The sequence below is a fragment of the Chionomys nivalis genome, chromosome 10, assembly GCF_950005125.1.
Source record: "Chionomys nivalis chromosome 10, mChiNiv1.1, whole genome shotgun sequence".
Taxonomy (NCBI): Eukaryota; Metazoa; Chordata; class Mammalia; order Rodentia; family Cricetidae; genus Chionomys; species Chionomys nivalis.
The window spans coordinates 73,022,577-73,046,804 of NC_080095.1; the positions used below are offsets into that span (position 1 = coordinate 73,022,577).

General features: G+C 39.2%; 1 protein-coding gene across 2 annotated transcripts in view; it reads left to right on the plus strand.

The window, feature by feature from the left end:
* The window catches only part of Stxbp6 (syntaxin binding protein 6), a 213,430-nt gene that overhangs the window by 146,632 nt on the left and 42,570 nt on the right, over positions 1-24,228 (plus strand). For both annotated transcript variants that reach the window (XM_057782927.1, XM_057782928.1), the window contains exons 3-4: positions 17,962-18,092; positions 18,945-19,110. In XM_057782927.1, the coding sequence (XP_057638910.1) occupies positions 17,962-18,092; positions 18,945-19,110 (297 nt within the window). The remainder of the gene's footprint in view (positions 1-17,961; positions 18,093-18,944; positions 19,111-24,228) is intronic.

Here is a 24,228-nt window from a genome sequence, read left to right on the forward strand (position 1 = left end):
TTTCCCCAGATTCCCAGTCCCTGCTGCTCCCTGAGGCCATCTTCAGGTTAGTATTGCTGCTTTTGTTTGCATCCAGCAGTGGTGCACAGTGTTCATTGCCAGGGGGAGCATCCTTCCCATGCGACGGGATGCATAGATTTTAAGTCAAATCCTGTGCCGTTATTGTTGTTTTGCCATCTGATGAACAGGAAATACACGATCATCAGACAAAAGAAACATTGTTCTGCACTAGAAAGCTACTTTAGTAAGCTTGTCCATTTGGCAGAAAGCAAAGAGCATTAGTTTTCTCTTAGGGGCAATAGGCTTATCTGTAATTCTTTGAACACTATAGATCTGGGACTCCATAAAAACATACCTTTGTGAGGCTCGCAACAAGAAACTTTTTTTTTTTTTTTGATTCTTAAATAGACTTCCCTTTACTTTGTTCTAGCAGCAAATAAACTTTTCCATAGGAGAAAAAATAGCTTTAGTCTTTTGAATAGAGGTGACCTTCCACCTGTCATAATGCATGAGCTGCATAGTAAAGACTTTAATGAACAAGACAGCATGGAGGGCATGTGGCCTCCTGTGTAATGAGGTTTGTTTCAGTGGCTAGAACTGGAACAGGAGTGTTGATGATAATCTTTTGTCTTTGGAAAGCAATGCTTTTAGCTAACAACAAAGAATGGATTTGATCTGATGTCACTTCTGCGTACACCCCTCCCCCATCTGCACTTCTCTTCTGAAAAAACCTGTACAACCCTCTGTGGTAGTGTAGACTTAAGATGGAGACCAGTGATATGATGAATCCATCATGCTACAAATTTGGACCTCTGATCTGAGGCCTGTTCCTTCAGCTCTTTTTGCCCTTCACTTTAATGCACAACCCAGCAGCCTTCCTCCCCAGCCTCTGCCCTCATTCAGCATACAGATTCTCAGACAAAATCTTTCCATGAGAGAAGAGTATGCAATTTACCAAGGCAAAGATATTGCCTTCAAAACTCACATTGCTTAAGATTTGTAAGCTCCTATTTGGAGTGTTCAGTGTATTTTAATTTTAGTTTGTAATCAAGAGCATCCATTACCTCATTTCTAGGACAGAAAATTGGGGGATTCTGCATATGTACATCAGCAAACTTATGCTCCTTGTCTATTGGAGCCAGGTGTGGTGTTATATGAACTGTCAGATGCGTCCTGGGGAAGACAGAACTGGAGTTTGGGCACATAGAGTCTGCGTCTGTTATGTTTGGGCGCTGTTCCCATGCTCTGCCGCCACATCCTCATTGTTCTCAATCAAGGAAGAGGGATCCAGAGGGTGGACTTCCAGCTGCAAAATAAATCACCTTACAAGAAGTCCTCAGTAGATGGTGGGAGCAAATGGAAAAGAAAAACAATCAAAACAAACACCACTGCCGAACAGCAGTGACCTTTCCTGTCCTTCCTTCTGCCTGGCTGTCATGGTCCTTCCAGCCCAGAAACAAAGTCACTGTGGTCCTATCCCTTTGTTACCAATCCCAAACCAGTCACATTTGGCCGTCTCTATCTTTAGTTTCTCCCCTCTGAAAATGTGATTTAGACATTGTTTATTCCTACACTTAAACAAGTGACTATCCATAGTATTTATCCTACCTTTTGGAAAGATATTGTTTCCTTTCTGAGTTCAAGCCCCAGTTAAGAATTCAACTCCTTTTAATGATTACCTTAGCTTTTGAAAACCTCTACTTGAACTGAAATATAGCTACCATTGTGTGTTGGGGTGTGTGTGGGGGAGGGTGTGGAAGGGGGAGAGAGAGAGATTGAGCCGAGGGCCTTATGTTAGTTAGGCAAGTGCTCTACCATTAAGCTCCATCTCCAGCTATGACTTGCCTTTTTTTCCCCTCTAAACATAATGTGAGATCCCTGGGAAGTAAAGGATCATATTCAAAGTTCCTGGACAACTACTACACGCATTACAGTACAGCATTATCAGGGATGTTCTCAACTGAGAGAGTTTCATGCATTCAAAATTTAAATTTTTTTGATCATTATATCTGTGTCTATCCTGTTCATTCTGTTCTCACAGAGAACCTTCATTAATACAGGAGTGAACTGGGTGCCTTTTACCTGTTTATGATGATCCTCTTTGTTTAAAGAATCAACATTATTTTCTAATATAGCGTTGTAGTCTTTATCAGTAGTCCATACTTAATGATGAGATCTTCTGAGTAGTCTTATAGCTAAACAAGTGTGCTCGACCTGTGTCAAAGCAGGTTGACAGCAGGTTGACTCATACCAATGGTGTTTGTAGACAGAGAATCAGGAGACAGGGAGCTTGGTGTCAAGAGGTCATCATTTAATATTTGAGACAGACAGTGATATCCCTCCATGAAATTCTCAGTTGCATAGTTACTGCCTCTGTCAAATGGGGAAGTGTCTTAGTTCATGATCTTTAGCAATGATATCTGAGTAAACTGTAATTTCAATTAAAGGTAAGCATCAAAGTTTTTGATGTTAGCAATCTTTTGCAAAATTGGATCCAGTTTTAAACATTTATTTACTTGTTTTGCGTATGTGGTGGCTCATTGTATGGAGAGGAGAGGATAATTTAGAGGAGTTGGTTCTCTCTCTATCATGTCGTCCCAGAGATCATACAGGGGCTAGCTTGGTTGAAAGCACCTTTACTTGCAAAGTCCAATGGGATCATTCTTATCACAAGTCCTTCAAATGCCATTCAGCCATGGACCTTGAATGGCAGTAGGAGAATGCAGACAAGCTACACTGGATAGGAGATTTTTGGTCATTTGCACTCCAGGTAGTAAATGTTCACCTGGTTGCTGGTTGTGAGAGTTCTTGTGACCTTTAGATCCACTGATGACATCATCTGACACATTCCCAGAATACAGCTTGACAGAAAAAGGCCCACAGCTCCTGTTTATCTTGAACATGGAAGTTCCCCAAACTGTGACAAATGCCTATATAGATAGGGATGGTGGCAGAGTTTTCTGTCTTTCTCTTTGTACCTTGGAATCATCCCGACATTTTGAACAGCCTGTCTACTTAATGCCCATAACATTCATTCAGTGTTTACTCACTACTGATACCATCTATTAGATACATTATTTGTCTCCCAAAGGGAGCTCAAAGTGGGCTTTCTTTCACTGTGGAACAATACAATGAGATATAAAATACTGCTATAGATTATAGACAAAATAAAAAATAAGCTTTCAAAGTCAGTTGTCTCTAAATTCTTTGAGAATGTGGTCAAAGAATGAACCTCTAAACTGGTATAGGAGGTCCTTCTGTTTATGTGTTGCTTTCATTGTTTAATCAGTAAAGAAACTGCTTGGCCTGATAGGGCAGAACTTAGGTAGGCGGAGAAGACAGAACCAAATTCTGGGAGGAAGAAAGCAGAGTCAGAGAGCCGCCATGGAGACGCCAGGTCAGACATGCTAAATCTTTCCCAGTAAGCAACGACCTCATGGTGAACACAGATTAATAGAAATGGGTTAAATCAAGATGTGAGAGTTAGCCAATAGGAGCTAGAACTAATGGCCAAGCAGTGTTTTAATTAATACATTTCTGTGTGGTTATTTCAGGTGTAAGCTAGCTGGGCAGCCAGAACAATGGGCCCCGCTCCCTGTAACACTAAACCATCACTCTAGATAACAAGATAACCATAGATATGTTGCATCATTAATTAAAAAAACCAGTGTACTCAAATAGGAGGTCAGATAGGGCTGGTGCCGAGCATGTGCTTATGCCACATTTGACATTTTTGATGTATTTTTATACTGCTAATATTTTCTTCTGTGTCTGAAAATGAGAAATGGGAACCTCAGTAGGAGTCAGTGATGGACCATGAAAGGAGTGGGTGATGTGTTATGGATGGGTAGGACAATGCCTCATATTATACACTACATAGGAAAGTTTTGGCAGGATTATTAAAAAATACTGGAGACAATTTAAATAACAACTCTTAGGCTGTGAAAATGTAAAAATGGAAATGACGATAATTATATTCTATAAAGAGTTCCTTGTCAACAAAATTTTTTAGTTGTTGGCATAAGTTATAAATTGCTTTGATGAGAATAAGTTGAAGGAACATTTATACAATGTGTCTTAGAAGACTGTAACCAAGGGAAACATGAGTGGGGGAAAAAAACCTTTTGAGATACCTTTCCTGAAGGAACATTTATACAGTGTGTCTTAGAAGACTGTAACCAAGGGAAACATGAGTGGGGGAAAAAAACCTTTTGAGATACCTTTCCTGATAGACAGACATGCAGCACATACATGTATGATCTGTAACACAAACTCTATGTCAGATTGGTGTGATAAGCTGAACAAAACTTTGGCTTATACATTGAAATAATGGAAAACATCACTTCCATGAAGAAGAGTTATAATTTTATTATCTTATGGATCTCAGGACTTTCATATTTGATTTTTAGTTTACCTTAAAGTCTAGTACAGATTGCTTTGCAATAGAAAGTGGTAATTTCTGCCACAAATTTCGGTTGAAATAAAGTAAACAATGAGGACCCTAAAACATGCATGGATCTGATATACATGGGAAGTAGACAAAGACCTGATCTCCTGAGTAAATTGGGAGCATGGGGACTATGGGAGAGGGTTGAAGTGGAGGGGAGAGAAAAGGAAGGGAGCAGAGAAAAATCAATAGCTCAATAAAATCAATCAATTAAAAAATACACAACTCAAAAAAAAGAAATAAAGTAAAATTTTGTATCAATCCAATATCATGCAAAACACTGGAGAATTCTGGGAAGCGTCATGCTTTAATAAATTTATTCTCTGTCAGATATAAACCACATCTGTCCATTATGTTACCTCTGCTATTCAGTTTTTAGTGTGACACCTTGACCTTCCAGTAGAAGATTCAAGGTGATAATCACTTTCTGAAAACCCATTCATTCCCTAGTGTAGGCACTGAGAGGTTGAAGAGGCATCTGAGTATTTATTTATCTGAATGTAGGAGAATCAAGTAAGTTACTCTCGTTAGCATTTACAAAAGCTACAGCTTCTCTCTCTGTCATGGAGTAATGGCTCTTTATAGTGACTGTTCTCTGCTTCAGATTGGTTTTATCAAATGTGGTAGTTTGAGAATTGCTAACATAGGCTCATATATTTGAAACTTGTCCCTGCACCAGTGGTTAGAATTGGTAAGGATTAGAAGGTATAGCCTTATGAGAGAAGATGTGTCCCTGGGGGGGGGGGGAGGGTGGGCTTTGAGCCTTCAAAAGTCCCCACCATTCTTAGTTAGTCTCTGTGTTCTCTCTGTCTCCTGTCTCTCTCTCTCTGTGTCTCTCTCTCTGTCTCTCTCTCCTCTCTCTCTCTCTCTCTCTCTCTCTCTCTCTCTCTCTCTGTCTCTCTGTCTCTCTGTCTCTGTCTCTCTCTGTCTCTCTGTCTCTCTCTCTCTCTCTCCTCTCTCTGTGTGTGTATGTTTCATGCTTGTGGCTCAGTTCTCAGCTATTGCTCCATGTCTGCCTGTCTCCACCATACTCATTGTTGTGAAGGTCATGGACTCATTCTGAAACTGTAAGCCCTAATAAACTCTTTTGTCTGGAAGTTGCCTTGGTCATGGTGTCTTATTACAGCAATAGAACAGTAAGACATCATGGGAGTCTCTCTTGTAGGTGCTGTAGCTGAGGAAAAGGAAGAAAGGAGGGGCCAAGCACATGGAAGATTACATGCATTGTGGCCAGCTGAGTTGAGAAGTGTGGGTTTAATGATAGTTGTGTCTCATTTCCTTAGGACAGTGCATCCAGCAATTATGTTGTAATTTATGTGGAAATTAAATATAAAACTGAGCATATTAATACTCATTCAGCATTCATTCCTTTTGTTCTAAATCTTCATCACTATAGTACTTTGAAAAGACCCCAGAGACTTTTCTTAGGAAGAATCCGTTTAACACGTGTGACCTCATTTATTTCAAAAATGACTCCTAGGCTGTTTCAAAATGGTAATGGCATGCATAACAATATGTTCCACCTTGGAACTTGCAGCAGGAGTCACAGAGATACAGAGGGGTGATGCTGATTTCCGTGTGTGAGGCAGCTCTTTACCATATGGAATAATCTGCTAGTCAGGTGTAACTACTTAGCCTCCCTAGCATATCTGCTTCAAATGAGTCCAAATTTCAAAAGTTTTAAAATAATAATAATAGAGACATGATCGATGAGCGTAGAGGGTGAAGTGTTTGTAACCACAGTGATCAGTACATACACCTGATGGCTATTTCTAATGGTGTGGAGATGATGTGACCTTCTGCAGATTGGAATCAGAACACTGAGTCCACACGCCACCAATTACTTTGAAAGAATATATTCTCAGGGTATTTATAATATGCCAGATAAAACAACTCACAAAAATACAAAATGGACGGTGATATATCCACTAGGGATCTGGCTATGAAGATAATGGTTATTTGGTAACTGACCTTGAGGACTGTTATTTTTGTATTATAATAATTTCAATCTTACATTGATTGAAATTTCTATATCGAGCCTCAACAGCTATGTGATTAGAATATCCACTGTATCTCTGTTTTCACTTCTATCATCTGGTCTCAGCTGCTTTTTGCCATTTCTTCCTTGGACTATAGGAACCCGTGTTGCAAGGGAGATCCTGCTTTAATGCACACTGCTGCCATGATTATTCAGTGCAATAGTCAGTATAAAGATAAAAAGTCTAATTACATCTTGATTCATGCTCATAAGGCCTTTTATACCAGGCTCTTAATGACTTGCCCTTGTTTTTGTCCATTATCTTTCAATTTCTTCTTTCCTCATAAAGCTTTATCATCCTAGACAAAGAAACTTGTCTTATTTGAGGTGTTAACTCTTTTACATCCCTATGCGTTGCACTAACTATCAGACCCCAAAAATCTTTCTGTACTTAAAAATTTCTTGGGATTTTTATCTTTAGTTGTCTAAAGAAATAGAACATGTAAGGTATATACATGCATGCATATGTATTGTATATATACATGTTTGTGTGTAATGCATATATATGTGCTTATGCACATATTATATATATGTGTGTGTATATATGTATGTTATTTTTGACAGTATTCCATCACTGCGACAAAATATCTGAAATCACCATGACAAAATATCTGAAATCACCATACTAGAAAAGTTCTGCCCAAGCTTATGAGCCAGATGGACAAAACATTCAGAAACCACCACAAGCCAAAATAAACCCTTACTCTTCCACTTTTTTTGCCATGTATTTTATTGCAGCAACAAAAACCAACAACTACGAACGTTATAAGCAAATGCTGTCACTCTCAGTGCTTGCAGATAAATGTTTGACAAATGTCGTCTTCTACTTTAGAGACTGATTTCATTCTCATGGAATTTTTTTGAGAGATTGTGTTTTGATTTGCGTAATCCTTCATTCGCTCATGGATTATACTTTTATATTACAGTGACATGTTTGTGCAGCCCAGTGTCCCAAGTATTTTTCCTATGCATTCCCTTCTAAGTTTATATCTGTTGGTGTTTATGATACTTGAATATCATTCAGACGGACTTTGTGGATAGTAATAAAAGATTTTGTTTTTGTTGCACCCAGTTGTTGTAGTATTCTCTGTTCTAGTACTTATGTTTTTGTTAAAAACCCACATGTGCATCTATGTGCTAGATCTTTGCCTTGGGGGCTCCCCTCTGTTCCTGCATTTATGTGTCTGTTTTTCTAATGTAGCACATTGTCTGGGGTTGATTTTATCAAAAATCTTGTAATCACATCATGTTAGTCTTCCACTTTTCACTCAATGTCTGTTCCTCTAGCATTTATTTCCATATGAATTTCATACTCAATTTCCACCAAAATGCCCAGTGGCATTTTTGGTGAGTATCGATAAATCTGCATATCAATTGAGGAGACTGACGTATTAATAATGCAGAGTTTTCTAGCCTGTTGCCTCTGTGACTCTTTAGATTAATTTGGAGATTTTTGCCATTTTAGCCATACTGAATCATTCATTTGCTTAAACATGAGATAGTTTTATATTTGTTTAATTCTTTAATATCTTTTAATATGGTCTTTAGTGTGCAGATCTTTCACTTCTTTCATCAAATCAGAGCATATATTTGTGTGTGTGTATGTACTGTTACTTACCTGTAGTAGATACTACCTTGAGTTAACCAAAATAACCTCAGCAAGCTTGAATCCCAGCTGGCTTTTATAATGTGATAGAGGTTTTGTTTGAACCAGAATGTTTTGCTTGATTTTATATTCCAGTATCAAGCAGTAAAGAATTAACATGTCAGATTCTGAGTGACATCACTCACTTTTTTAGACAATCAGTGATGCACGTCTTTATTTAAAATCTATGTAATTAGAGGTGTATCCAGTAAGTGGTGGTAAAGCAGAGAGCAGCTATGCCTGTCTTTGCTTGACTGATAGTTGTAATTATATTTGACAGCTTGTGTTTGCTAAGTAATAAAAGCTTTGATTTTTTTCAAAATACTAAGGATATTAAATATTTAATAACTATTCCATTAGGAAATTGTGTTAATTCTGACTCTTCAAGTTTTAGTCACCTTCTTTTATTTTCCTCTCCCTCCTTTCTTCTCTTGCTTCCTCCTGCCCATGATCTTGTCACAGAAGGAGACCCACGGTTGTAGGAAACCCTCCCATGTTTTATTTGTACCGAATATGTGTTGTGAAATACTATCGCCAGTAGTGACGCATGGCTGAGGGTGTAGCTGGGAGGAACTAAGACCCAGAACTACATCTCACAGTGGTCAGCATCCGTCCTCTTGCAAAACTGGAAGGGAATAAGTTGTCGCCACCCTTCTCTCTTGTAAGATGTGTTTTCTCAGCTTTTCTCAGCTTGCCAAGTTATAATAGATACTGAATTTCTGCCAAATACGGTGCTTTCCTGAGGACAGTTACTACTTCACCTATATTTCCAATATGTAATATTACTGCTGAAAGAAAGTGTAACAAATAAAGGACACTGTCTCATATTCAGTGATCTTATCTTTCAGCTTATTGTGGAGAAATTTAATTGATTCTTGGGTCAGGTAGATGTGGCTTTGATTCTTCTGTGCTATGATTTACTGTAAATCTCTTCTAAGAATAGATAAAAAGCAATGCTTACATTATTTTCCAGAGGAAATGAGGAAGTAAGAACAGAGCAGACTCTCTGTCTGTAGTCAACCCCTTCTGTTTCCTTGTTGTATATTGTGTATTACAGTCCTTAATAGTTCCTGAGTTGAATCTCCTTCAAATTCCATCATAGTTGTTTCTCTGAGCATTTCCTTTTCTTATTTGGCTGCTTGACTCAGTTCATTCCATGAATCAGGAATTTCGTATATTTCCCAGAAAGGGAACAGAAACGAATATTACTTTTGTTTTGTAATTTGTTTCATATCCTATTTCACCTTCACCCCAAATACATTGAAATAGATTTGTTCTCCAAGTCTATGACAGATTGTGTAAGGAAGTTAAACCATCCAACACATTGACAATGGGTCACATCTCACGGCTCAGGTCATGTTTCCAGGGATTTGGAAGCAAAAGAATTACTTGCTAAGAAGGCTGTTCAAATAAGGTTGTAGGAAAAAATAGTGTAAGTGGTTTTAATGCTGAAATTCCTCTCCTATTTCTCATGATGTTTCTGTAATTTCTTGATGTTTACCCTTCCTTATCACTCAAGGTCCTAGGATAATCCTCTTTTCCAATAAGATGTTCAAGTCTGGTAAACTATATCTTGATTTTTGAATCCTGGCAGTTAGACCTGAAATAAGTTTTTCTGTATTCCTAGTTTTTGATGGGCACAGAACTGTTCTTTATCTCAGGGAACCAATCAACCAGTGACTAATTACCTTGTTTATACACATACAATTTGTACTTGTGTCAACTTATGGAACAGAAGACATCAGATCTCATCGCTATTCTATTGCTGTGAAGAAACACCATGACCAAGGTAACTCATAAAATAAAGCATTTAACTGGGGGCTCACTTACAAATTCAGAATTTAGTCCATTTTCATCAGGGCAGGGAACACAGTGGGATATGTGGTACTAATGGAACAGTAGCTGAAAACAATATCCTGATCCACAGACCAAGAGAAAGAGAGAGACACCGGGCCTAGAATGTGAGCCTTGCAAACCTCAAAGCCCATCCCTAGTGACACACTTCCTCCAAGAAAGCCGTATCTATTCCTAACAAGGCCATACCTTCTAATATTCTGATCCGCCTCAAATAGTGGTGCTCTCTAATGACAAGCATTCAAATATATGAGCCTGTGGGGGCCATTTTTACCTAAACCACCCCATATCATAACCCTAGTTTGGAGAGCAATGGAACTCATGTTTTTAGGGTTTACACTTCTTTTCAGACTTAAGATGTAAAGGCTCAAGACCATTTATGCTGTACCTAAACCCAGTCATCTACTTGAAATAGATGTGTTATGACCCTGGAGTGCTACATTCTAACAGCATACTACATCCTCACTGGTAATTTGAAAACACCAAAACAAGAAGTACCTCGGCAAAGTTCTACGAAGTGGGTACTTGCTCTGTCAGTAGATAGATACATATTCTGAACTTCCCTGGAGAAGACTTAATGCAAGATACCATATCCTAATTATTTATAAGAGAAAACATTTTTTATATAAATGGCTCTTTTTTTTTCATATCGTTTTGGAGAAACTTTGTGGTTTTTCCATTGCTACCACTGCCACCATCATCGTCACCATTTTTCTCCTCCAGCTTAAAATAGTGATACCAAATAAGGAATCTTTTGTATAGAAGACTTCTTCCTTTCTGGTTAGACCCCATGGAGACCAAAACCATATATAATGAATATCTACCTTCTTCACTTGGAACTAAAGAACAGGAGTGGCTTAGCAGTGTTTGCCTCCCATTCCCAGAGTTCCTTATTAAAACTTGCAAATGGAAGAGTACTTGGGCTTAGTGAGGGTCCGCAGAAGTCTTTACAGAGAGCCATAGTTTCTAAGATGGGAAGAAAGGAGGACTGATCCCCAAAGCCATATCTAGAAATTTGGGAAAATAATCTAAACCCAGGGTCACCACCTTCTGGACTTCAAACATATATGAGGTCCTAAACAAACACACCTTGATATGTTGTATAACAAGAAATGGACGATATATAGAAAACCGTATGTCCCATCTCCCACTAACTCTTGCAAAGGTGAGGGTTCCCTACTCTGATTTTGGTGGTGATTATTCAGGAATTTTTGTTTTTCAGCTCTATAAACATTCAGCAACGTCACCTGACAAATTTGCTGATGTAGCTCGGATCTGAAGTGTATTTCTCATGCACATTATGAAGTCTAATGATAATACATCAGAGTTTTAAGAGCCAGAAGGAAGCCAGTTTCCAATAAATACCATTTCTTTATCCTGCTCATTTGCATGTTGATAACCAGAAGCCATCCTTAAGTTTGCTTTGATGTCCTGAACCCATGTTGCAAATTTCTTTTGTTGTGGTTGCTATATTTTATTTTCTTTGTCGGTCACCCCCTGGCACAGTCAAAGAGCAACACTGGTAAGATTACAAATACCACTTTAAAAAATATAGAGAGTTTCTCATAGAAAGCCTTGAAAATAAAATGTCAGGCCATTAGACCATCTGGGCTGGAACCTGAGCTATACCACTAACACTGAATTGCTCTTACATGAAGACTTACAATAAGACTAATGATGATGCTGTTTAAAGTATTTAAGGTATGCAGGCATGGTGATTCTCATGGTAGTTCCCTATCCCTACATGCCATGCCTACGACATGCTGAATAGTTCCTCCTCCTGTCTCTTCTTCAGTACATGATTTTACTATGTAGACCATGATAGCCAGGAACTTACTACATAGACCATGCTGGCCTTGAACTCATAGTGATCCTCCTGCCTGGGCCTTCCAAATGGTGGAATTAGAAGTATATATCTCCAAGCCTAGTTTATCTGTTGGTTTCTAATTAAGTGAAGTGTTTTCTAGGTGGGTATAATTAAAGTTTGTTATCTCCATCCTGTGATGCGATTCTGATTCTATTTTTGTATGAAAATAGAATGTTTCATGGAAACACCATCTTCTGAGACACATTTTGAAGCTTTAGTTCATGAGATGGAGATAAAATACAACTTGTGTAACAGCGGTAATGATAATCTGGACACAATACTTAGTATCACTGTTTCTTAACTATATTTAAGCTATAGCCCAGAATCTAGGACCATGCTCTATTACGATTAAAGAAAAATATTTAGCCATTTTGTTTTCTTCAGAGCTCACAGCAAAATGACCTGGAATTGATTTCCGCCAGGTTGTGGTCTTTCTCCAGTGACCATACAGGAATCAGTGGCCACTAAGAGTGGAAATAAGACATCTGGAAATGTTAGGCCTGGATACCTTCAAAACATAATGAATGAGTCTTAATATGTACAGTATGGACCCCAGAGGAGCCATTTGCAGATGTTTTGTCCTATCTAGGCATACATTCTTATTTTCATGTTAAAGACTAACACCTGTCTTAATTGCTAATCATCCATTCACCAAAGCCTAAGTCTCAATGCTAAGCTCTCTCTAGTTGGAAATTAATAGTGCATACATTTTAACTATGTTTACCACATTGCTTTCTGTTTAAGGAAAACAAAGCTATGCGTATTTGTGACTTGAATTTATTTTGTCTTTCATTAACTTATTTGAGTAAAATATTTGTTTATTTAAAGGGAAATATTAAGGAAACCATTCAGGAAACTATAAAAATCATAGTAAGTATCATTAGAAAGAAAGGCTTCAATTAATCCTTACTTACTGAACATCCCATGCCAAGTAAAATGTGACATTTGACATTGCGGCAAGAATTTGCAGTAGAAAAAGCAATGACTCAATGTTTCTCATGTATGTCGTGGGTTTACCAGTTATTAGGTGTGACTTTGTCAGTCAGCTCTTTCTGTGCTTCAGTTTTCTCATCTATAAAAATGGAAAGCATAGTTTTTGCCTAAGTCACAGAGAATAATCAAATTGTACCAGAGTGTGGAAACCTATGTCACACACTAATAAGTGGTGGCTTAGATTCATGTGGAAATATATCCATCTCACATATGTTTGCGGACTCAGCACAAGCCGTAGATCTGATTTGATTCTTCACAAACATCTTAGAGAAGCAAACATTGGATATTGTATCCAGGATTAAAATAATCTATTTTTCACACAAACAGAGTTCAGTGTCGAAATGTGCTAAGTGAAACCTACATAGATGAAACACATCTACAGTTGATAAGTTAACCATAGATGTGTCTTTCTGGGAAGTTAACCTATAGCCTAGAATATGAACAGTGAGCAAGAAACACTGAAAAAGCAAAGGAAATGACTTATCTACCAAGGGTGTGTCACGTGCTGGAGGTCTGGAGGACAGACCTTGCCAGGAGCAAATGACAGCCAGAGCTTAGGGGACAGAAAGGGAAGTGAAATGTGAAGTCCCTAGCACCCAGGGACAGGTCATCTAAGGCTTTGTAGGTCATGGTAAAAGGCCTGCATTTTATTCTAAATGCTTTGAAATACCACTTCATTTAAAAAACATAATTCCCAGGGTTGGGGGTTTAGTTCAGTCATAGAATATTTGCCTAGCAAGTGCAACGCCCTGGGTTTGTCCTCAACTCTGGAAGAAAAAAAAACATAATTCCCTATTCTGTGTAAACTTAGCTTGTCATATGTCATAGGCCAACTGGGAAGAAATTGAGTAAAAAATCATGAAAATCCATGCCAGGGATGATCGTACACCGCCAGAGATGCTGTCTCTTTGCAACAGCACTTTGACTTTTCTCCAGTCTCTGCTTTAGTCCTTGAAGACTCCCACATTATTTCCTCAGATGACTTACACATCATGGGTCACCCCGACCCCATTCATTCATGCCATCCCCATGTTTGTATGCTGTGCTGCAGAATTTTCACCCCTCGTATTGCCACCTGGGTTCTTGATCAGAACCCCATCTTACTAGTCCCAGAATTACCCACAAAACATAAATATTTGTTAAATTGATAAGGATATGTCTAGTGGTTCCTGGCAGTCGAACAGCCTGGGAATTAACTGAGTAGATTTAAAGTGTGTATGTCAGGGCCATGTGCCCAGAGGTTCCCATTCACACAGCTCATTGTGTTTGCTGCAGAAGCTTCTGGGTGATCCTGATGCTCAGTTATTGCTGAGAACCAAGGAGGAGGACGGTTACTGCTCTATCTCCTGGGACTGTCGTGTGCACCTGCTGCTTTCAATGCCTGTTCCTGTCTGTCCTGCATGGTTATTGAATGTACAACAGAAACTGCAGTACTTACTTAAAAGCTACTAAAAATAACTAATTGAGGATTATAGTTTATATAGATAGTGAAGAACACAGCACTGTGACATTTATTTTTTAATATGTTATTTGTTCTTTGAGAATATCATACATATATACAATGTATTTTGATCACACACACGCACACACACACGCACACACGCACGCACACACACACGCACGCACACGCACACACACACACACGCACATACACGCACACACGCACACACACACATGCACACACACACACTCTCTCTCCCACTCCAACCCCTCCTAACCTTCTAACCCATCTTCCACCCAACCTCATGTCCTCTTTTCTTTATCGCTGAGTCCAATTAGGGTTTCCAGTATGGACTTGGCTTTCAGTTCAGCTGCTGAAGCATGGACAGCCTATCATGGGTCATATCTCTGAAGAAAACCTCTCTTCCCATCCATGTTGTCTGCTGTTAGGGGTGGGAAATGTTGACTGGCTTGATGTGAGTGCTGTGATATTTTTTATTCAGGCAATTAGTTTGCATTGAAGAGGTGCTTTCAACCATCTTCCTGGTAGATACTCTCTTCACTAGACGGGTGAGATTTGAGAGCTTTATGTATTTATTCATTCATTCATTCATTCATATCAGCTATGAACTCCAATATCAGGAGGGAGTTAGATCACATTTTCTTCAAGTTTTGTATTCAGAAAGTCTGGAGTGATATAACTGCTTTGATTTTGTAAGAGGAAATTTTTGTTTAATTCTATAATAATGTGTATATAATAACATGATTTTAAGACACCTGCTTCAGACTCAAAACTTGGATGTTGGAGATAATAACAATAAACAAAAATCAAACTAAACCGGGCTTGGTGTCCAGGAAACTAGCCAGATGACTAGAACTGGGAGAGCAATAAATTAATTATGGAAATGAGGCAGGAGTGGATAGAGCTGTAACTATATGCTTTATAGCATGATCTCTGCTGTGGGGTTTTGTGAGGGCTTTGGTCATTGCGGGTGGGGTTCCTAACCAATTAGTTCGTTTCAATGACAAACATTCAGTGGAATTTGCCTCCCTGACGTGTGTCTTAAACATGCCAAGAACATAAGGTGTTCCTTCATTGTGTGAGAACTTTTAAAATGCTACAAACTCCTTGGAGAGACAAATAGACCAGAAGTAAAAAACAGGTGTTCATAACAACTTTAACTGAGGTCAGAAGGAAAACCTAGAGTTTCCCAGGATGCTGGTCTGCCATATGATTTTCATAAATGGGAGGAAATCCTCCTGTGTGTCCAGGGGTGTGTCTAATGCACATGTCTAATACCCATTTCCTGTTATTGAAAAATAGTCTTTAATATGTTCAACACATTTTCGGGCCTGCACATAGTCCAGGCGTGTTGTTTCTTTTAACAAGAAAGTGTAAGCACAGAGCACACTATCGGAGAGGCCCATTCAAGTCTCTTTCTCACCACAGGAGGTGTGTGTTGAATGAAGAAAAGTAATTAAAAAGAAAGAAAAGGTATGGTAGAGCAGAAAGTTTATTGTAGGTTAAAGGGAGAGCCTAGGTAGAAACAGGGTTATCTGGGAGAGTCCAGAGTGGACATGACCAAGCTGAGCTGGACCGTGTAGAGAGATGGGGAGGGAAAGAGAGAAGGGGAACCAGATGCAGCAGCTAGGAGGCCAAAGGTACAGAAGGACAGGTAATCAAAATGTCTGGATTATATAGGGAAGAGCCTCTAGAGGAAGGCACACCGGTCCGTGGGCTGGAGAGTTCAGGGTACAGGGTGGAGTCTACCAACCATATCCTGTAACAGCTAGGGACTAAGGGATGTTAGGAGAACTTGGCATCAGGTAATGATGTGTTAATTCGGCACCACAACCATTTGTCCTGGGTATGAGACTTAACACATAACGTGTGTGTGTGTGTGTGTGTGTGTGTGTGTGTGTGTGTGTGTGTGTGTGTGTAAAAATGCTCATTCCCAAAGGTTACAATAGTCTAGAGCAGTGGTTCTCAACCTTCCTAGTGCTGTGGTCATTTAAGATAGTTCCTCATGTTGCAGTGAGCTCCAACTATGAAATTTTCATTGCTACTTCATAATTGTAAGTTTGCTAGTATTATGAATTGTAATATAAATATCTGTGTTTTCCAATGTTCTAAGGAGACACCTATGAAAGGGTTGTTCACCCTCCCCCCTCAAAGTGTCATAACCAAAAGGTTGAGAACCCCTGGGCTAGAGGCTGAGAGGCCATTGGTGATCTTGTAAGGGGGGTAGTGAAGGAATGATGACTTCCTAACCACAGAAGAAAGGGAACTGGTGTGAAATGTTCAGAACATTTTATCCAAATATAACTGAGCTAATAAGCAACAAGCCAAAACACTATTTGATGTCTAAAATTATTTGCTAAATTCAGTTTAGGAGCAAAAGGAGGTTGTACTAAGGCCATAAGGACAGATTCCATGCTGGACCTGGAGACTCACCACAGCTGAAGGCAAAATCACCTTGTTGACTTATCTCTTAGGATCTCGACTACTTCAGTAATGAGCTGCAGGATACATGAACCATAGAGGCTTTATTTTAAAATATGTGTTTGTGTGCGTGCGTACATGGAGCTGAAGTTACAGGTAATTGTGAGCCTTCCAGTGTGGGTGCTAGGAACTGCTAAGCTATCACTACAGACCTATAGAGGCTTCTTCTCAGCAACTATTAGAGCAAGTGTTTTCTCTTGCTCATCCCTCGAAACTCTGTGCCACCTGCTAAGTATCTGCATAGTTATCAGAAACACAGGTACAATATTCCCCAGATGCACATTCTTCCTTAAAGCTGCAACTGGCATCAAATGCATTGCTGTCAGCACTTTTTGGCACTCTCCCTGGCTCCTTCATGATGTCTCATGATTTCGTGTGGCTTCCCTGACTTCCACAGACATGACATAGTGCCTCATTGGGAAGCCTTGTCGAGATCTCTGATGACCTCTTCCACCATCCTTGAGACTTAAATTATCCGCGGAACCAAATGCAGGAATGTTTTGACATGCCTGTTTACAGAACCTGTGCTTGACTTTGCCTGAGAGGTGATGCTGCCCACCTGTCTGCAGCACAGAAGATTAAAAGCTACTTAGGGGGGAAGGATTGTCCTGGTCCTCAGGTTAGGGACTAAAAGAATTCCTGTTGGAGCTATGCCCAGAATCCTAGCCAGACAGTCTTAATCAGAAGTAAACTAGATACAAACCGGGTCATGCTATAAAGTCAAGTCCATCACGGAAGCTCCAGTATTTACAGTGAACTATAAAACAGGAAACAGGCCTGGTAACTACCCCCAAGGAATTGGTAACCTTTCCCGCACTTAAAATTCAGCCTTCCTAATGAGTCCTACCTGAGGCCTGCCTGCCCTGCATACCTCTTTCCCTGAGAACTGGAATTGTGCACTTGTAGCCTCCATTAAATTACTTAGTGTAATTCAGTTAAGATATTTTCAGTTCAATTGGATGAAGACATAAATGAAGCAACAATCGCATTATAAACTGCTGTGAGGCAGGGGGAGGTTATAACTTTATTTTCTCTTGCATGCACTTCTCCCTAAAGGCAGCTCCCATCTTCTCTCCATGCATGTGCACATTCGATGTCATGTAAAAATAACGCTGATTGAGGAAATCTGCCAAATTGTCTGCCCACTAATCTTTTTTTCCTCTTTGTTTAACAGTGACAAACAAGAAACCCACACAGGCATCCATCACAAAGGTCAAACAGTTTGAGGGCTCCACATCTTTTGTCCGAAGATCCCAATGGATGCTCGAGCAGCTTCGCCAGGTTAATGGCATTGATCCTAACCGGGTGAGTGAAGTTCTCAATGCTAGGCAAAGGAGTTCTCTTTACAAGACAACTCTGCTTGAGCACAGCAGGGGAGATGGTAGCTAGAGCCATTCTTATGAGGCTATTTCTCTTTTTTTTTTTTTTTTGGTTTTTCGAGGCTATTTCTCTCTTTCAGTTGTGTGACCAAAACTCCCCAGTCTATGCTCCTGTCTTAGGGGAAAATATACATTTTCCATGTTTGATAGGGAAACCCAAGAGATGGCCCATAGGACACTGCTGTCTCAAGCATGTTTATCAATGTAGGGCAGAGCTTAAAGAATCATGTCCCTAGGTATGAAAACCCCAGGTGTATCAACATTTCATTTGCCTCCTAATGCCAATAAATTAATGGCGTTTTAAAATAATGCATTAAGATTTCAACAGAAATGTGTCATGATGTGAGTATGTATTCAAAGGACCTATTTTCTTTGGTGCTCAGACTTCACTGTCCCCAAACATCAGTGAAGTACTGAAGGAACAGGGGAATTCCTTCCCACCCTTTGCATAAAGAAATTAAAAAAAAAAAAAAAGAATGTTTTTTTCTAGTAATTGGGCAGATACTACAGTCAGCTTTCTGACACATGAGTCTTGACTACTGCAGTGCTAGCCTCCTAGACACATCTCTAAATATAAAAATATTTGGATTTATTTGCTTGACAAAGACTTGCAGACTCTCCACGAATCTGGATCATGGTAAAGATGAATGTTAGGTCCTTTTTTTTTTTTTTTTTGTGGAGTTTTTGTTTTAGCTTTTGTGCCTCTTTTGAAAGGCCAGAGCTCAAAGTGGAAGTTTGTGTTAATTGCGATCAGCAGTTACTTCACTGTCTTTTCCAGGATTCTGCAGAGTTTGACTTGTTGTTTGAAAACGCCTTTGACCAGTGGGTTGCTAGTACGGCCTCAGAAAAGTGCACCTTCTTCCAGATCCTCCACCATACCTGCCAGAGGTACCTCACAGACAGGAAGCCAGAGTTTATTAACTGCCAGTCCAAAATTATGGGAGGTAAGTGGGCACTTGCAATACTACAGCCATCCCATTTCCCGATACTCATTTTCATATAAGAAGCTGGGCGTTGAGCAACATAATTCAAAACAAACAAAAGCATCAAAATGCTCAGAACTAGTTGACCTTAAGGCATGTGTTGTGTGTATGTATGTATATGTGTGTGTGTGTGTGTGTGTGTGTGTGTGTGTATGTATATATATGTATATGTACATCTGGAGGCAAAGGCAGGCTTTCATTCTTCTACGAGAGCCGGTCTTATTGTAAAAAATTGTCAGCATAATTAGAACAGTTTGTACTATGAGAACAAGTCTGTCTCTTTATTAGAAATCCTTCTCAGTTTGATCTCTTTGCTGCCTTTGCAATAGATCTATTGCAAAACACTCTTCTGGGTTCTTCCATTTTCCTTCTTAAGTTTCTTCAAATTCCTCCTAATACTGTACTTATTGTATTAATTTTTATAAAATCACTGTAATAGGATACATGACAGAAACATCTGATGGGAGCCAGGATTTGTGTTGGCTCACAGTTCAGAGGAATACAGTCCACTCATGGTGGGAAATGCACTCACAGGGAGACTAGAACAGCTGGGTCTGTGGCCGAGGGTGCTTACAAAGTAACTTTTTAGGAAGTGCACATAGTCTGTAGCCTTCGCTCTTACACATCCCCTAAGTGTAAGCCCCATGTTCAAAAGGTTCTGCAACCTCCAAAATCAGTGCCCCCAACATAAACCTGTGGAGGGCATTTCATATTCAGACTGTAACACTTTCTATCAAAAGCCTTTCTTGTTCTTTCAGAAATAGCATCCAGAGGTGAGTTAGTATTGTAAGCCAGGCTTAAGGGGCAAACATTGGTGCTGGAAACATTTAAGGGTGCCCACATCTATGTTTCCAGTGGCAAGGCCTTTCAGGAAATCCATGCTGACAAAAATGAAAGCTTTTTGATCACTTGAAGTTGGGGACATATTTTAGAACATTGATCTTTCTACTGATCGAGAAAAATATTTTTAAATGTACCAACTTTGCCATCATCAAATACTGAGAAGATCCCATTAGAGATGATGCATCATCCCCTTGGATTCTATTTATCTTTCATATGACTATGGGGCAGAATGTATTGCTTTGTACTAACAATTGATCTACTCATACTGTGCTATTCCTCCATGAGACGTTGTATTGAGAATACACTGTCTGCTTCATTATTTCCTCTGTGGCTATTTATATTTTAGAGACCTTAGGAGGTCTTTCTTATGCATCAAGGGAGTCCTATAATATAACTCTTCTGTTTAGTTCTAAAATATTTGGGATGATTCATATATATATATATATATCATATATATAAAATACATGGTAACGTCATACTGCATGACTCTGAAAGATGAGTGTAGAAGGGAAGTATTAGAATAGGGTATTGTTCCTTGCTATGCCTTTGCCACTTGGAAATCTTCAAATTAAACCTGCATTAAAATCTCATCCTTATCCAGTTCGTTAAATGGGCAAACTATAGTTTTTGGAGCACTTGCAGCTATTTTCGGTGCACAGTACGTTGTCCAGGAAACCAAGCATTTACTCATTCTTCATCAGATGGGATTTTCTCTTCTGACCTAACATCAGATTGGTTTCTGCTGTAAGCCATTTTCTTCGTTGAGGTTGGTATGTCCATTAGCTTGCTGGCTGGCTCTCTCCTGTGGCTCTGCGCATTGCTTCTCTGTATCCACACCGAGAATGGAGAGTCCAGAGGAGACCCGATGTCATGGGAGACATCTTTCACATGTTCTTCCTTCACCTGGAATATACTCACGTTCCTCACAGGTCAAACCCAGCTGTGTCTATTGGTCATTTCTGTTACCTTGTGAACACCAAAAATGCAGCACTGACATGGATCCTCATATTTCTAATGCTAAGCAGTTGGTGTGTATGGCAGATAAAACTAGATTGCTTTCCTCTAGTCAGAAAAATAATAAGCTAGTGAGATTGGACACCAGAACTAATTTTGCCTCCTGTGACTCTAGGTATTTCTCTTATTTATTTAGTTTTTCTTTTATTTTCCTTCAGTTTTCCCAGGAATAACACCTCCTAATAGACTAGAGGATTTCTGTTCTGTCATTGTGAGCAGCCATAATTCCTGAGGCTTAGTTTATTGTCAAATTATTTCTTGACTAAGGAACTAAATAATTTACTCTGTTAAATATCGACTGCTCCCACTTTCCTTGGGAGAAAGAGAAAGTTTGTATTGAGCATGCTGTAATTTGCTGGCAGCGTATGTGTCCCTAATGAATGCAATTTTTCTTGTTCAAACAGTTGTCTGTCCTTGATAACAGTTGTGCCAACACAGCCTAATGAGTTAGTGCTCTTATTATCTTCCTTTCTTTCACTTACACAATTCTGAAACTTAAAAATGGTGTTTCTTGGATGACTCTAGTCTGACCCTCTTACTTTTGTGAATCTGTTCCACCTTGAGCAGATTAAACTCCACATAATTTCTCAAAATCTTTGCTTATCACCTTCTATTCAGGTCACAAGTTGTAGATGCAAATGTTCGTTTTACTTTGAAGTGTGGACGTTTTGTGATTTTTTTTTTTTAAAGAAACTATTATCGTTGTTGGTTTGCTACCCTCCAACAATCTCTCTACATATGTTATCTTACTTGGCATGAACGCAGCCTTTGGAAAGACAATTTATTATCTCTGCAGAAAAGAGTAAAATCCAGGGATATTAACTAGCTCAGGAAGGGCCATGTCCCTCGTCAGGAGTGGAGATAAGAGTCCAGCGATGGCTTTCACAGCCCTAATGAGATAAGAGTCCAGTGATGGCTTCCACAGCCCTAATGGCATCTTACTTAGAGAATGTGACGTGGCTTACGTGTGACTGATGCTCCCTGGAGTTCTATAGGAATTGTTGAAAACTTTTTACCCAGAACATTCCTAGTTTTTAAAAAGCGACTGGATAGGAGAGATGGACTAGAGGTTGTGGATACTTTTAAACATCTTCCTTGCCACTTCTTGTGTATGTAATTAAGATGATTATCTACTTTTTCTCCTAAGAGCCATAAATTCATCAAAGACCTTTAAAATCATCTGACTTAGAATTGTTTATTGTCTTTGGGGGGTTAAGGAGGAGTCAGAATTTCAGAACAGTTAAAAACACAGGAAAGATGGTACTGTCGTGGCCTCCCAAAGATTCTGAGTGTGCTCCAGTGCTGTCCTTGGAAAAACTGAGATCCAGTGGTTTTAAGTGATTTTATCAATGTCACAGAGATCTGTGCTCTGAATAACACTTTCTTTAATACCACTCCAACATAAGGTTATCATCTAAATGTCAACAACTCCATGTCATCTTACCCCTGCATTTGTCAACTATGCAGGCCAGGTGTGATTCTATGCTTCTTTTTCTCATGGGGAAGGTCAGTTACAAAGAAATGAAATTTTTTCTTTGACATATTCAAAATTCTCTGCTTTAAAATGGTATTTCCATAGCTCCAAAGGAAAACAGGCATTTAGGCCTCCTCACCAGTAGTTCATGCTCTGAGAAAGAAGTGAGGATGTCTTTGTGGCTAGTTGAAGACCTTCATGAAATGGAAGCAAAGCTATGTTCTCTCAGAGATGTGAACGGGGACCTGCTGGCAGTTCCTCATTCTTTCATAACTGTCTTTTTATCTCTAGATAGCTGAAGATGATTGACCCAGGACAACATTCCCAATCCCATTCCTAACCTTTATATCCTATCCTCTCATGTACTAAGGATGATTCTCTTCAAAATTAAATCCATCTTTCAGTTTTCTGATTCTCCAAACTACCTAGCAACCTGGATGGATGAAGCCATTCAAGCTGCTGCAAGGTGACGTGGTATCATGAGTGGGATCCCTGAAGGTGAAGTGTCAAGTTCACATGAGTTGAATATACTTCTGGCATCATAGCTTTTATTTTTCTCTGTATTTGTTTTACACGGAGATGATGACAGAACATTATACTCCTGATAACATATGTATGCTTGAATTTTAGCTCCTGAGAAGATACTTTTCTTTTAAAGAAGTACAGTTAGCTCCAAATAGAGCATTCCTTTAGGTAATGGGAATTCTATTTCATATTAATTTGAGGTGCCAAGTCTGGCTTTGTTATCTTGCTTGCTTCATTACTCTTAGTAAAATGTGAAACTTTCCCAATGGCTCCTACCCTGTGTTTATGACTTCACCTTTTATAGTGATTGCTGCTGACATATTTGGATATCTGGTATTTGAGACTCCAGTTTTTTATTTCTAAGTATTTGAATAACATAATGAGATATCTTTTGAGAGGATACTCAAGTCTGAACGCAAAATTTATTTATGCTTCATACACAGCTTATGCACAGAGCCTGAATGTAGATAATAGTCTTGCTTAATAGCTCTGAACATGAAAGAAAGTTTTTCCACAGAGGAAATGACTGGGTGAGTCTTTTCCCTTACAGATCCTAAGCAACTCTTAGCTTACCCCTGTTTTTCTCTACAGCCCATCATGAAATCAAACTGGAATATTTCACATGTCTGTGCCCAGAAACTTTTAGGTTTGGAGGTCATTTTGGTTTGTAGACTTTCAGATGAAGGGTATACTAGGAACTATGGACAACTTTCTGGATCCTGACTACTTCTGTGTTGAAACTGCAAAGTCTGTATTGTAATGATAATTTCATTTTCAGTAAGTGGCATAGATTATAGATGGAATATAATGATTTATTCTCGAGGTGAGCATGGAATAAAGTTTATCTTAAGAGTTTTTCTTGAACACCAAGGCCGAAGGCCTTGACTCATGGGATTACTTCCTAATCTTTAGGTTCTTGCTGTGCCATCCTCCAGTGGCTGTATGAAGTTCAGGCATGCGCATCTTCTCTTGTCACTGATTCCATGGGTGATTCCTCAGCCCTGCCCATGTGTCAGGCACTGAGTTATCCATTTATGTACACCCACAAAGTGGGCACTTTCACCACCTTAATTCACCTTCCTGGTAGGCATCAGACTTAAAAAGCAAACTGCACATTGGCAAGGTAATGGTCATGCTGCATTTTAAGGGATGGCTAGCAGCTGACAATGGGGCAAGATGAAATAAGTTTTTTCTTATTCTAGCAGTTAATCCAGACAGTTTGA